The 14,865-nt window shown below is 37.4% G+C and overlaps 1 protein-coding gene across 2 annotated transcripts; it reads right to left on the minus strand.

Moving 5' to 3' along the window:
* Positions 1-1,151: 1,151 nt before the first annotated feature.
* Positions 1,152-13,598, minus strand: LOC121733619 (circadian clock-controlled protein daywake-like). 2 transcript variants are annotated; one of them, XM_042123920.1, is made up of 6 exons: positions 13,512-13,598; positions 9,026-9,254; positions 7,362-7,492; positions 6,742-6,879; positions 4,439-4,591; positions 1,152-2,595 (listed from the first exon to the last, which is right to left on the minus strand). In XM_042123920.1, exons 1-5 carry the CDS (start codon positions 13,564-13,566, stop codon positions 4,440-4,442), a joined length of 705 nt encoding a protein of 234 aa, XP_041979854.1. In that variant the 5' UTR covers positions 13,567-13,598; the 3' UTR covers positions 1,152-2,595; position 4,439. The 2 variants fall into 2 exon arrangements, with proteins under 2 accessions (XP_041979854.1, XP_041979855.1); XM_042123921.1 differs by having other exon boundaries at positions 4,404-4,591.
* Between the last annotated feature and the right edge of the window lie 1,267 nt (positions 13,599-14,865).

The raw sequence follows: 14,865 nt of genomic DNA on the forward strand, positions 1-14,865 counted from the left end.
CCGTACCCCTGAACTAATTTGATTTCCCCCTAGAAATCTCCTAGATTACTTTTTCTTTTAATATTCAATAAAAATATATTACTTAACTTTATTACAGCTCGACAAGGCTTTATATGAACGTGGCGAGAAAAGGAACTAACGCTTCTATCATACAAAAACGTAATTTTTGACAGTTCTCTTTTACCAGCAGCGCCCATTGACATCATTGACAATTTGACATATTCATTTAAAGTCTTGTCGAAGTGTATTCATCTTTTCAACATCTCGAATCTCGACCTCGATTAGTTGTTGTGGCGCTCAAGTAATTTAAAGATGGTAAAAAAATATTAGGAACGGGATATTTGGCAAATAAACTGTATTTGACGTGTATTTTGAATTTCCCCTAAAAATCCCCTAAATATTTTTCCCCCTGTTTTGCCCCTAGCTTGGTCGAAAACCCCCTAAATCTAGGGGGAAATCCCCTGATCTGGCAACACTGCGGAGTTGCGGTCGTCGTCTAGTGTTATTATAAGTCTTTCAAAATGTAGGTACTAAAATTCAAAGATTGAATATTTGTAACATTGACTTTGGTAGGTGGAATAAATAAAAAAAGTTATGAAAATATTTTATTACAAATTTGTTGCTACAATAATATTTTACCTAAGGTAACATGGTTTTCATAGCAATAATTAATTAGGTAATACACCAATAATTTTAAATAAGTACCTACAAATTAAATATTATTTGGTAGGTTTATGATTGAGCCTTAATTTAAGAAATAAGGCTTATAATACGGTTATTAGAGTAATTTTTTTGTTAGACAACTTCCCCTCTTTTATAGCAGCTCGTATGACACAATTTTTTTAATAGACCAGCTAACGAGCATGTCAGATCGCTAATGGTAAGTGATGGAACCTGCATGGTCCATGGACAATCACAATACTGGTGAAGCTAAAAGTGAATTCAGTCCTTACATAGCTTTATTAAGACCTTACCGATATAATTATAGTATACCTACTCTCGAGTCTCGACCAATGGCGAACCCCTAGAGCAGGGGTCACCAAATGGCGGACCGCGGTCCGCATCCGGACCGCCGACCCATTGTGTGCGGACATAATTAGCAACTGACACTTTTCTCATTGATTGATAATTTTGTAATTTCCGTTATTTGTTTAAAAATGTTTTTTTATAAAATGTGTGGACCGCGAAGGTCATTTCAATTCTAAAAATGGACCGCGAGCGAAACTACTCGGTGACCCCTGCCCTAGGGGGTCGCGAGTCGCGACCCACAGGTTGAGAAATACTGGCCTAAAGAATGTGTCAATGATTCTGAAAACAATTCACCAAAAGAATTTGAACTCTAAATGGACTACAAAGTTACCTACTATTAGTATAACACTGTCAGTAGTGTCAGTGAATTATTTTCTGAATTGATATCACGTAACTGCTGCATAAGCAATATAATATTATAATAAGTAATAGGCACAAACAAGGCATGATTCCATATTTACTTATACGTGAAAATAATTTACATTGTAAGTTATGGTTAAAATCAAATTGGATTTGATAATTATTATTGTTATAAAATATAGTATAAAAAGAAGGAGAGATATTAATTACTAAGCCTATGCTATCCTGTTCCTTACTTTCAATTTCTATTGGAAAGAAAACCCTCTCATCTGCAGAATCAATGATTGAAATTTGAAACTTATAGAAAATAGTTAGCTAAACCCTTACTAATAATTTTCTTTTACGGCGAATATTTAATTACTAATAACTATACAACATTTCGTCTCTGTCTGGCACATTTTAAAAGACAACCGTCAGACAACGACAGCGAAGCTCGAAGACGAATACGCTGCATAAATATTATATTTATTAGTAAAGGGGAATATCAGCTGTTGTAAACGGTTTCTATATCACTTTCAGTATTTACAACAAACTGTTTGGAAGTTGCGTTACTGAGTTCGCAACGCTAAGTTGGCGGATAATATGCAACCAGCCTGCAACTACCGCCAATCCTAGGTCGTCCGTTACTAAAACGGGATGTCCTATCCTTATTTAACAAAATGCAGCCAATTGGCGAATAACAATTACCTATGTTAAAAGTTCTAGTCATAGACGTTCGAGAATGTTGACAATTAAACAAGTCTTTAAGTTTGGTAGAAAATCGACATTCTAGACCGTCAACGGAGCAACGTAAGACGGGAGCCAATCAGAAGCGACGGCGATACCTCCCGTCAAAAAGTCTAAACTGGGCATTACGCCTCTAGTACACCGACGCGATGCTGCGAAACGCGAAACAGTGGCGAACCGATTTGCTGTCTCACTCGCCACAATATTATGGCAATGCGTTACATTATGGCAACTCGCTCTATTCCCGTTTCGCAGATATTTCGCATTTCGTAGCGTGTCGGTGTACCTACTAGAGGCCTAGACGTCGCGTTGGTGTTTTGCACGTAGGTCAGTGTAGTAATAACTTGTCAGCGGGCACCGCCGCGAACAGTTTCTTGCACTCGTTGACGCAGGCCGTGATGATGACGTCGAAGGCGGTCGGCGCGATGTCGCGCATCACCGCCTCCCAGTTGTCGTTGATCACGCGGTGCATCAGGTTGCCTGCAAGTTGCAACACACGTCGCTACACTCACCGGTCACCGATTCACCACCGCCACCGACCCAAATTCAAATAAAATGACATTTTAAGAGGCAACATAATATACCTACTTAGTTTTCATTTTATTGTACGCCACTACAAAGCAGCCGCGGCTATACGAATGTCGGTCGCTACTCGCTGTACTAATGCGGATTACGGCCTATAGAAAATTACCCCACGTCCTACAAACAGTACAAAGTGATGTACCTCAAAAGATAATAAAAAATAATTTAAGAATATGGCATACTTCCGAACGCCATCCTTACTGTCTGACATACAAAAAAATGCTATGAAAATTATTTCAGGCGCAATTTTATGTACTTAAATACTAATAAAACTAATAAATAATAATAATAAATAATGACATTAAAATAGGCCATAAAATATGTTCACTAGCCCATAGAAATTACCCTACATTCTAAAAAAAAATGAAGAACCTAAAACATAATAAAAAGAAAAAAATGCTATGAATATTGTTTCAGGTGCAATATAATATACCTTAATACTAATAAAACTAATAATATGAAAAATGACATTTAAAAAGGAAATATAAGATCAATAAAAATATAAATAGAAGTTTTATACTAAGACTGGTCTATTAAATACGTTTTAGGGTTCCGTACTTTTCAGTTCCTTAATACTAGTAATGTATGTGTTTAAAATATGTAATATAGAACCTTTTTATCAAATGTCAGACAGTAAGGATGGCGTTTGGAAGTATGCCATATTTTTATATTATTTTTTTATTATCTTCAGAGGTACATCGCTTTTCTGTAGGACGTGGGGCAATTTTAATCCGTCTTCTTTCTGCGTTAATGTTAAGAAAGTCCTGTTAGGCTAGGAGCCACTGAACAATATATTTCAGGGCTTTTGTAAAAGTTGATACCGACGCGTGAAATAACACTAAAACTCTCAGAATAATTAGTATTTATATTAGTAAAGCATAATATAATTTTATGACATTGTGTGTTAGAAGCAGTATGAAGAGTTAATGTAAGATTTAAGAATAATGATGAGATGATAAGTGGTCACAGAAAGAATTTATTAGTAAAGCTTTGTGTGTCATTGCAGCCATTGCAAAAATGTTAATAACAGCAGCTGCCAGCTGCAGTGTACCCAGTAGTTAGATGCTAGAAGAAGTTGCAGTCTCTACATCTTGGGGCATGATGGTTTATCAACTATCACCATGATTGCTACCACAATTGCACAATTTAGGTACCTACTGTGCACTCTATTCATCGACTCTACATTATGTACTTTTATTAAGGGCTCGCAGATGAAAATACCTTGTCGCATTCGCCTTTTAAAAGAAATCGCCCATCATGTCCCAAATAGTAAACGGTTAGATGCATTGAAGAGAGCTCTTAAGTAAAAACTATTTCTCTCTCTATAATATAGGTAACTCTCAGTCGATTTCCTGACATAAGCCTGGCTAGTAGCTAAACTGCAAGGGTTACACGCGTTCTACTTGTAAGCCATGGTTAGTACTTAGTAGGTACACTGAAAGTAAACTCGCCCTTTAGCCGAGACTTTTTCTTTATCGCTTCTTTATAGAATCGCCGATCAAAATGTAATGTAATCGACATAAGCGTTTGACTAGTCTTATTAAAAGTCTCGGTAAAGGTGCCGGTTGGCAACGGATGACATGTCTGAAGCAACCGCAGACTAGCGACACGAAGCCAGCGACACATTCATAGAAATACATAGAAACGACGTGTCGCGATAACACGTCGTCTGCTGCAACTTCATTTAGCCGGCTTACAACTTGTACCTTTAAAGTGAATGGTAGTGAAGTGTGTAGTGTACCCTAGTGCAGTAGCAGCTGGTCGGCTGGGACGGCGGCGAACAGCTTGCGGACCTCGTCCACGCAGCGCCGGATGATCTGTGTGACGGCTGGAGGAGCGATCTCGTCGATGATGGTGCTCCAGTTGTCGTTCATGAACTGCAGCGTGAGGGACGCTGCAAGTGTAGTCGGGTAAGTGGTATGTCACTTGGGTAAGTATGTGCTTCTTCTTTGGAGATTAAGTACAATGTCACTTGAGTTAGTCTGACCTAATCATTTTTAGGGTTCCGTAGCCAAATGGCAAAAACGTAACCCTTATAGATTTGTCATGTCTGTCTGTCTGTCTGTCCGTCCGTATGTCACAGCCACTTTTCTCCGAAACTATAAGAGCTATACAATTGAAACTTGGTACGTAGATGTAGTCTGTAAACCGCTTTAAGATTTTGATACAAAAATGGAAAAATTATTAAAAATTTTAGGGGTCCCCATAGATACAACTGAAACAAAAAAAAATTTTTTCATCTAACCTATCCGTTTGGGATATTTATGGATAGGTCTTCAAAAATCATATTGAGGTTTCTAATATCATTTTTTTCTAACCTGAATAGTTTGCGAGAGACACTCTTCCAAAGTGGTAAAATGTGTGTCCCCCTCCCCTCTAACTTCTAAAGTAGGGGCATGATAAGTCTAAAAAAAATATATGATGTAAATTACTACAAAAACTACCAACGAAAATTAGTTCGAACGAGATCTAGCCAGTAGTTTTTTTTATACGTCATAAATGGTAAACCTTTATTAAACTTTCATTAAATCAACTGAAATATGAAAATAAATCAAAAACCTCTTAATTTCATAAAAATAAACCTTATTGCTGCTGCGGAACCCTTCATGGGCGAGTCCACCTCGCACTTGGCCGGTTTTATTATAATTGGAATGTCACTTACTAGTAAGTGAGTGTAACACAATAACATAGTTCTGTCTACTCTGATAATAATTATTACTTATTGATAAGTGTAGCTTGTAACTTAGGCTCAGGGTAAGTGTAGACTGTCACTTGAGTAAATTGGAGCAACTTATTTGAATTGGATTGCGTTATGGATATTTTCTTAGATTAGTGTAAGGCTTACACATTTTTCCAAGAGAAAAGCTGACACTGTGAGCTTTTCTCTTGGAAAAATGTGATCGATACTTGGGTTTGAGACTTGAGTTGCATGTCTTCTAGATAAGCGTAAGTAGTAAGTAGTAGGTACGCTTGTCACAGTGTGTGTGATGTGTGTGCTTGTCTTTTGGGTGTATTAGTTTATCACTCGTGAGTCGTGAGTCGTGAGTCGTGTCTAAAGTCTAGACTAAAGTATTATCGGTCAACGAACGTACACGCTAGACGGACTGAATTGGTTGAGGTTTTTAGAAATGTAAGAGGATTAAGTTTGGCTTCAACTGTTATCGGTGGAAACACAACAGAAGTCTGTAGGTACTTAATATTGTATTATCTATGACAGGAGGTAGTTTCGTTTGTATAAGAAGTAGTTTACTCAGGACAAGTAGCTAGTGAGTACATAATGTGTTGTGTTGTAAACAATGTTACGTGGACTCGCTTCACTTCAACTCATGTATTTACTCGTTTAGCAGACCACTGTTTATAGTGTAAAGTCAACATTATTAACTTCATACCGCGGAATAATAATATTATATTTGCAAATTCTACGAGCGCGCAAATATTTGTGTTAGTCTTCTGAACGACCTTGTGGGCAATTGTTTTTAAAAATAATAAGATTTTATTAGAACATTTTCAGAAAAATTTGAATTAATTATGCACCACATTATACGGGCGTTTTTTGCCGCGGACTGTATATCTTGTATATTAGTTATCGAAGCTTGTATCAATATTTTTTCATAATGAGATCTGACAATATATTATTTTGCCCTTAGTGTGACTACTTATTCTGTGCTTAACTGTTTCAAGTTCAGATCTTAAGAGTAATTATCATGCTTTTTTAGACTCTACATTTACTACAGTCTGATAAGGGGCGCAGCTCTTTTTCTGAAACTCGCTTCTATTCTCATATTTAACTTTTTCCAGAATCGATCCAGGAATATGCGCAACCTAGAGCTAAAGTACCATCGAGGAAATTGATTTCTAGGCAGTTGACAGACTAACGTTATTTGGTCGTATAATGCCAATTTAATGATTGTAATCTGTCCGCTGGGTTTGACGTAACGCGACCAAACTACGTAGGTCCCCAATCTGCTTAGGAATCAACTTTTCTGATATTACAAAGGCTCCTGTTATCACCGAGCAGAGCTCTACCATCTCTGTCTCTCTTACCCAGCTCCTTGTTCCCGCCGAAGAGGTTGGTGAACTTGAAGTGCGCGCGGCCCATCTTGTAGCTCTCCTTGTACTCCGGCACCGACCAGTACCCGTCCACAGTTTTGAACTCGTACTTTATCACGATGTTTAGATTCGCTGGAATCAATATAAGCATTTATACGGCCGTGTCACTGATTATTTTCCCTAGGTTAGTAGGTTTCAGTGTAAAAAACGTAGCAGAATTCATCTCATTATTATCTCAAGCGACTTTATTAGCATTTAAACGTAGTATTTAGGTGATTATTTCTATAATATAGACAAAAATGCAAACCGCAGAATTATATTCAAATTATAATTAATTCCATATTGTTCCAAACGGTCCAGGTCTATTTTTTTATAAAATCTAGAAAAATCGGTCGTCCACCGTCGATATCAGTGTCGGTCTCCCCAACACTGATATTGTAAACGATTTCAATGGCGCGTTTCCTCTCTACGTAAAACCTCCTCGATCTGAGATTTCAATCGCGCGTCTGAAGTTTCATAAGTACTATAATAGGTAAAGTTACCTAAGCAGGTGCTGAGGATTTCTGCCATAACGTATAATTATATATTATTATTGTTATTAGATCAATACTGACTGATCTTGATCCTGGCGTCGCCGTCTCCGCGGATGGGCAGGATGAGGACCTGGCCGTCCATCACGTACTGCGACTTCAGCGTCACATTCGCCGTGAAGTCCAGGGTCGCTCGACCCTTAGCTTCCTCCATCCTGGACACGAGGAAAGAACAGAATTGCAGTTGAGGCGTGGAAATGGAACAAACTTACCTAAATCCTAACTGCCCGCACACGTTCCTACTAATTGTACCGATCGCTTTTTTAAGTGCAGATAATGGAACAGAATAGTTGCCTCTATAATAACAAGAAGAATATTATGTTTCATAACAAATACGAAAAATATGTACGATTATTATGATAATAAAAAAAATATATTAAGATTGTATTCAATACAATCTTAATATAATTTTGATTGTATTGAAACATTTTCTTTTGTCCATTGTTCAACAAATCATCGCTGTTGTTTCCTTAATAATAATTAGTTATTAGAGATGATGAGAGATGAGAGATGCTTGTCAGCAATAATATTATTGAACGTGCCAAATCGTCCACAGAATCGTCGACTATCGAGCAACACGTGTACTGTCCCAGCCTAGCCTATTTTGCCAGCACGTGCTGGCAAATATTGTTAACAATCTATATTATTGATATCAAAGTGTGAGCTTACAAAATATAAAATACATCTCTAGCAAGGGCGTCGCCAGGGGGGGGGGGGGGGGGGTAAGGAGGGGCAGCTGCCCCCCCCTAGAGATTCTAAAAAAGTTGCCAAATATAATGCACACAACGACCACTATAATATTAAAAAAAAAACGCTGTACGATGCAGTACACTTATTCAAATTCAAAGCTTTACACATCTCTCTCTCTCGACTCTGTACTGCCACAGAATATATTATATGTATATAGTACTAAGATACTGTTGTTATTACAATCGCTGTAGATCATAGATGTAAGGCTCGTAGTTATACAAGTGAAAAGCTTCATGTGCTATCGACTTTACCTACAATTCTTATCTACTTTTCTCATTTATAGAGAATGAGAAAAGTATGAATTGTAGTAGGTAAAGTCAACTTGCCCCCCCCCTGCGCCATCGGCTGGCGACGCCCTTGATCTCTAGTATAAGTAGTTATAAAGAAACAGAGATTCGAAAAAGTTTATTTAGGGTATGTTCAGAACCAGATGAAAATAATTATGATAAGTCAACGCGCGTTTACAACTACGAGTAGGTACATACTTTGAGATTTTTATCTATTAAGTATATAGGATGGGGCGAATTCGAGTAGAAATTATTTAATTGAACGCAGCAAGATGCGTGTCTCAGCTGCTGGAGGCATCTAGATATGAAGTAAAAGCTGGAGGTTCGACTTCATATTATCTAGACATATTAAGGTTCGACAAGATCGTTTACGTCTTGATCTTGATGCCGCTCAGTCCAGTAAACACAGTATTAGTCAAGGTCACATCGAGCCCGGGTCGACAGGGTTCAAGGACGCCACGCCGAGGTCAGGGTTGCCCTTGGCGAACTTGGATCTGTTTGAGAACTTGTCTAAGATGGAGCGAATTCAACAGAAAATGAATAAAATACTTACCTGATTCCATTGGACGTAGCAAGATGCCTAGATTCTGGAGGCTTGATGTGAGTTTGTGTGCGTTAATTAGTTTTTCTTAGACAAGTTCTGACACTTACTTGAAGGAGTTAATCTTGAAGCCGCTCAGGCCAGTCAGCACAGTATCCGTCAAGGTCACGTTGAGTGCGGGGTTGTCGATGTATATGGTGCCCAGGTTGACGGGGTCCAGCGACGCTATGCCGAGGTCAGGGATGCCCTTGGCGAATCTGGGGCCGGCGGTGGCGATCACATCCTCGATGCACTTGTTCAGCTCGGGGTCGGAAGCCGAGCAGGCTCGCATGTAGTCCGCTGCGGGTAAAATCTCGGGTATATTCCTCTTTTTGTACAGAAAGACATAGTTAGTGCTGTAATTACCGGGACGTCCATACTTCCATATTTAATATAAGTAATGCGAAAGTGTGTCTGTCTGTCTGTTGCCTTTTCATGACCAAACCGCTGAACCGATTTTGATGAAATTTGGTATGGAGATACTTTGAATCCCGGAAATGGACATAATATGGTACTTTTTATTCCGAAAAAATGTACGGTTCCCGCATAATAAACGAATTTTGATGCAACAGCGTCAGCTAGTTATATGAGTACGTATGTTACATAGGACACCTGTGCTATTAGGGTAGGGAACACAATATTAATATAATATTATCTGAGTTAAGAGGATTCCACACCGCCGTTTTTCCATACAAACGCTGTCCCCTGTTTCCTCCCTGGATAATGCCGGTAGAGTTATGATTTTTTTCCTGAATATCTATGGCCACTATTAGCATGTCCGTATGTTTTCTTTTTTTTCATAATTTAATTATTAATAAAGATAGGAACGTCCAAAAACCCAAAAAAATGGCCAGATTTTCCTCTGTGTTCAAACACCCAGAAAACAAAACTGGCTAGAAACTACAAAAAAATAAAACATAGGAACACAGCTCAAGCCTTGCTTTAATTCTTAATGAAAAAATTACTTAAATCGGTTAAGTTTTGGAGAAGGAATCAGCGGATAACGAATCGAAGATTTTCTGTTCTTTTATTAGAACTTTTGTCGTGTTGTCTCTATCGCGCTCTGCGGCGGGAGACTTGAGATTGGTGAGACAGCAATACATTTTCAAATACCTATTTTCAATTTCTCTCGCCCCTGGTGTATCTTCTTAAGTTATAGCTTTAAAAATCACGTCTCCAATTTCAACAAACTACGAAATATAAAAAATGGGAGAGCCATCATTCTTTCTACAGGATACAAAATTATTGTAAATAATTCAAAACATTAAATCAGATTTAATTCCAATTTCCAGCATTGAATGCCAATTCAGCTGATATCCGCAATCGAGGAATTTAATTTTTGTTTTTATTTTGAAATACATTTTTATGTTATTGTACTGATAACACATTGAGAATATTAATAGGTACCTACGATTGTCTATAATTTTAAGGAAAAGTCAAGAAAAACGTTATTCAAATTGAAATAATTTATGTTATTTTAAACCTTTTACTGCGAAATTTTATAATATTATGCCGATGACGAAATTGTGTACGAAATGTACCTACTTATTACGCCTAAAGCGATATTATTTCACAAAATATGATAAAAATATTATATCAACATTTGCCTGCAAAATACTAACATAGTTGCTGAAAATTTCCGAAGGGTCAAAATTATTAAACCTTGACCCAATAGCTGGGGGCACGGCAGTGCCCCCTACAAGTTGAGCAAAAAAGCGGCACGGCCGTACCATCCTTTTCTCGAACCAATTCAGGCTCTTTTTGACCCCCTATTAACTTCATTGTGGATAAATCAACAAGCCTGAATTTTCATCATTATTTCTTTTATTAAGTATTACAAAGTCCAAACTGCAAGTACAGAAGGAGAAAACGTTTTATTATGTTGAACACAACTATTTAATAATAATTATTAGTATTGACCTAGAGACTATGAGATCCAGTCTACTGTCCGACAAGGTGATCTGACATTGATTGCAGCTCGATCAAACTTGGAAAATATACGGAAATGGCGAGCACCCACATTAACATGTTTTATAGGTATATGCCTTTATCTATCTATATATATATAAAACTCAAAGGTGACTGACTGACTGATTGACATAGTGATCTATCAACGCACAGGCCAAACCACTGCACGGATCGGGCTGAAATTTGGCATGCAAGGTACATGTTATGACGAAGGCATCCGCTAAGAAAGGATTTTCATAAATTCCAACCCCAAGGGGTTCAAATAGGGGATGAAAGTTTGTATATTATAATAATACTTCTTAACGCGAGCGAAGCCGCGGGCAAAAGCTGGTTTGGTTTATAAAATCGTAATTAGAAATAGATCAAAAGATCGTCTGAGTTACTACTCGCGATGTCAAAATAAAAAAAATACATGTGGCACTCGGGGACTGCCGCGGTAATGCTAAATTACTTAGCATTTTTTATCAACTTATGCAATTCCAATTCCCATGCGTACCACGCACACAAACACCGTGCCGAAGTCTGCCGAACCGAAACGACGAAACGTAGCACGGCAACGCCGCGCCGCCCGGCACCGACCGGTCGGAGTGGCCGGTGTTAGATTTATTTTCGTTACGGAATTTCTTGATTCGGTTGCCGCGCTCAGAGCCCGCGATAAAACCTATGCAATAGCAAATGGAGAAAGAAACAATAATAATTATTATTGTCAAAACTCAAAACCACTTACGGCCTCAGTAAAGACTAAAGATGTATAATATTAGAATAGAAAGCGAGACAGTTTTATTATATAGAGCTTTATTATAATAATATTATACATTTTTGTCAATTATATAATATGCTATAATAAGCATAACATCTTTAGGATCGGGATGATGGTTTACATGACTGGTTAAAATCTCTTAAAGTAAAATTTTTACGAGTAGAGTTACCTTGTCAAAACACAATTTTATTTCTTATTGTTTTGTTATGGACAGATTAATAATGGTATTGTTGTTTCAGAAATGAGACAGAGTTTTTATGTTGCTAATATTTATAGCATAGCAGCCGAAATAAGAATATCATAAATATTTGATATTATTTTTATTGCCAACCTGAACAGTGACGGTTTTAGCACTACCAGCGCCCTGGGTGCTGGTAGTGCTGAAAAAATTAGCACCCCTTTTGTGCGGCCTTTGGCGCGACTTTTAATTATCCGGCGCCCTGGGTGGTCACCCAGCGTCGCCCTTCCCCTAACGCCGGTACTGAACCTGAGGCTGCTTTTATCTCGACATAGATGCTGCGTCTATACTATAACTATCTAGTGTGAAGAGAAATAGAGTAGGTACCTATTATGCATATTAGTAGACAAGATATACAGGATGTAGCAGAGCAAAGTGATAATAACTCGACTAAAAACTGCTTTATGTGTTCTACATAATATAGAGTTCATTGTAAAAGTAGCAGCGCCGAAAGAGATTTTTGTTGTGATTTGTTTGGGCACGCTTTGGCGTCATGAATTTCCCCCCTACAGAAGTAAAAAAAAGCTCTTTCAGTGGTTCTACTTTCACAGTAAACTCATGAACTACACAGGGGACACATACACACCCTAAAATATTATCACTTTGAGTATTGTTAAAGACAACTAACGAAGATGACGTTAGATTTTAAATTACACCTTGCATTATCTACATACAACGGTAATTTGTAAGAGTCTAATGTCCAAGAATCGATACTTTAGAATTTAGTGAACGTGATTCGTTTTAATTAATCAAAAATGTATTGGTGATACATAATATGTTTAAAATTACACCTTTAAGGCTTCAGCCTCAACCCAAAAAAACCCAAAACCCTAAAACAACGTGAATACTTTAGGCTATGTAACTATGTGTCCCTTATAATTATATTTAATATAGAGTTCACAATGAAAGTAGCAGCGCTAAAAGAGTTCGTTTTGACTTCTACGATTTTAATATGGAAAAATGCCCTAGCATGCCTAGCATGCCATAGATGTTGCCTATAAAAAAAGTTAAATTTTTAGTTTCACAGTGACCTTTATACATATATGATATAAGAGACATGTCATATTAGATACACCCTAAACCTGCCTAAAGTATGACTTTGTAATACATCCTGTATGAAGCTGTGGTATTCATAGCAAAACTGGAAGACATTGGACTGCTGATCTCAATACTAAATTAATATAATTGCTGTTATTAATACTAGTTAATATTCTCTTACTTTATAAAAATAGTCGCTATGAGCAAACTGCATAATTTTAACTACTTACGAGTAATTTGTATAATATTATAATTTTTATACCACATGACGGTCGGAGCTCCGTTCCGCCGAAATTCGCAACGAAAGCAATCCTATATTCGTTCGAGTATCTTCATACCAAAGCTTATCTAAAGTGGCCTGGCCGTTTGAGCTTGAAGAGGTAGCAGACAGTTAAACCTCTCACACTTTCGCATAATTATTATAATATTAGTTTAAAAAATATTTTATATTTTAACCGTGGCATACTTAATTTTCCGATAATCTAATTTCCAAATTCTCTGATTTTTCGAAATTCCTATCCAATTCATAATCAAAATCATGATGGAAACTCACGTAGCGATCCGGCGTATGCGCGTGAGCACAACAACAACACAAGTATAGCACGCATGTCCGACAACTGTGTCGGCGGCGCACGCGCACCGCTATTATATATCGCACACCGCCCGTACAAAAAACTGGACGATTGTCCTCGCGCATCCTGCAATAAGAAAAAATAATGATAAGATTATTAGATCATCGTGTAAAATTGCTTTCTGATGATATGATATGATGATCTAATGATAAGATGGTCCTGAATATAGATTAAAGTAAAATTATGATCTACCTCAATTTAGTCAGTCGATAGATAGATGTTAGACGTTGTGAACAAAGTTGCAAACACTACCGGCTCCAAAATTAGTGTCTTCCGAATGATAGGCGGTGGCTTATTTTGTCGTGAAATATGGTGTTATGCAACAGCTAGTAAGTCAATATTTTCCATAAGGAGCGAGAAAAGCCCACGTCCTGTGTCTCTTATGAAGATTGAAGCCGCGATAAGCGCCCGAGTCACAGATTAACTAAAATAGTCACTACGTTAACTATCAAGCCTAGCAGATGCGTAAGCGCGAACACAGTCCCTGATGATGGAGTAGAGTCTGTAGTATCTAGCGAAGTCCGAACTCAGAAATGCTAAGGATACAGATTATACCGAATCCTCGAGTTTGCGTATAAAATGCTCGTTCAACAGTTTTACCGCGCACGGTAAAACGATAACGGCCTTAGCCCCAATTTCACCAACGACTGTTAAAGTAAACGCTCGAATTAGTATCACGTTACCTCTTTCGTTTTTCTTATGAATGAAAGAGAAGACTTGACATTTTAACAAGCTGTTAGCACTAACAGACGTTGGTGAAATTGGGGCTTAATCAGCAATAATTACTTTGGTACACTGTTAAGTGCATCCCCCATCATAGGTTAAAATGAACTCCATCGTTTCTTACTTATCTTAGAAGTACCTATACTAGACTAGAACAATTGGCTACTAGACAACTCAGCAATCTAGTTTCTTATTTCACTCTTCGCGTTGCTGCTTCGAATTCAGCATTTGTAGCACTTTCATATATTATATAATATTATATTGTGATTTGCTACCCTATCCTTAAAACAGCATCTTTAGACAATTTAAAGTTATAAAAGTACGTGCTTATATTGCTTGTTACAGTTGGTACTACTAATATAATATATTCTGTGATTACAGTGAAAACTTAATATTTAAATTTTAAAGGTAATACTTATATATATATTTATTTATTTACTTATCTAATTGGAATCTCGGAATCGGCTCCAACAATTTTCATGAAGTTTTCGGGGGCGATAAATCGATCTAGCTAGGAATCATTTTTAGAAAATGTTATTTTCGTGTTTTATC

Source organism: Aricia agestis, chromosome 14, assembly GCF_905147365.1.
Source record: "Aricia agestis chromosome 14, ilAriAges1.1, whole genome shotgun sequence".
NCBI classification, from domain to species: domain Eukaryota; kingdom Metazoa; phylum Arthropoda; class Insecta; order Lepidoptera; family Lycaenidae; genus Aricia; species Aricia agestis.

Bases quoted from the DNA above. Each gene is read 5' to 3' on its own strand.
- LOC121733619 (XM_042123920.1), bottom strand. From the start codon at position 13,566: ATGCGTGCTATACTTGTGTTGTTGTTGTGCTCACGCGCATACGCCGGA. The intron at 7,493-9,025 runs GTAAGTGTCAGA...CCTCGTGTCCAG, and splicing joins TTCAAGATTAACTCCTTCAA to GATGGAGGAAGCTAAGGGTC. The intron at 6,880-7,361 runs GTCAGTATTGAT...TATTGATTCCAG, and splicing joins CGACGCCAGGATCAAGATCA to CGAATCTAAACATCGTGATA.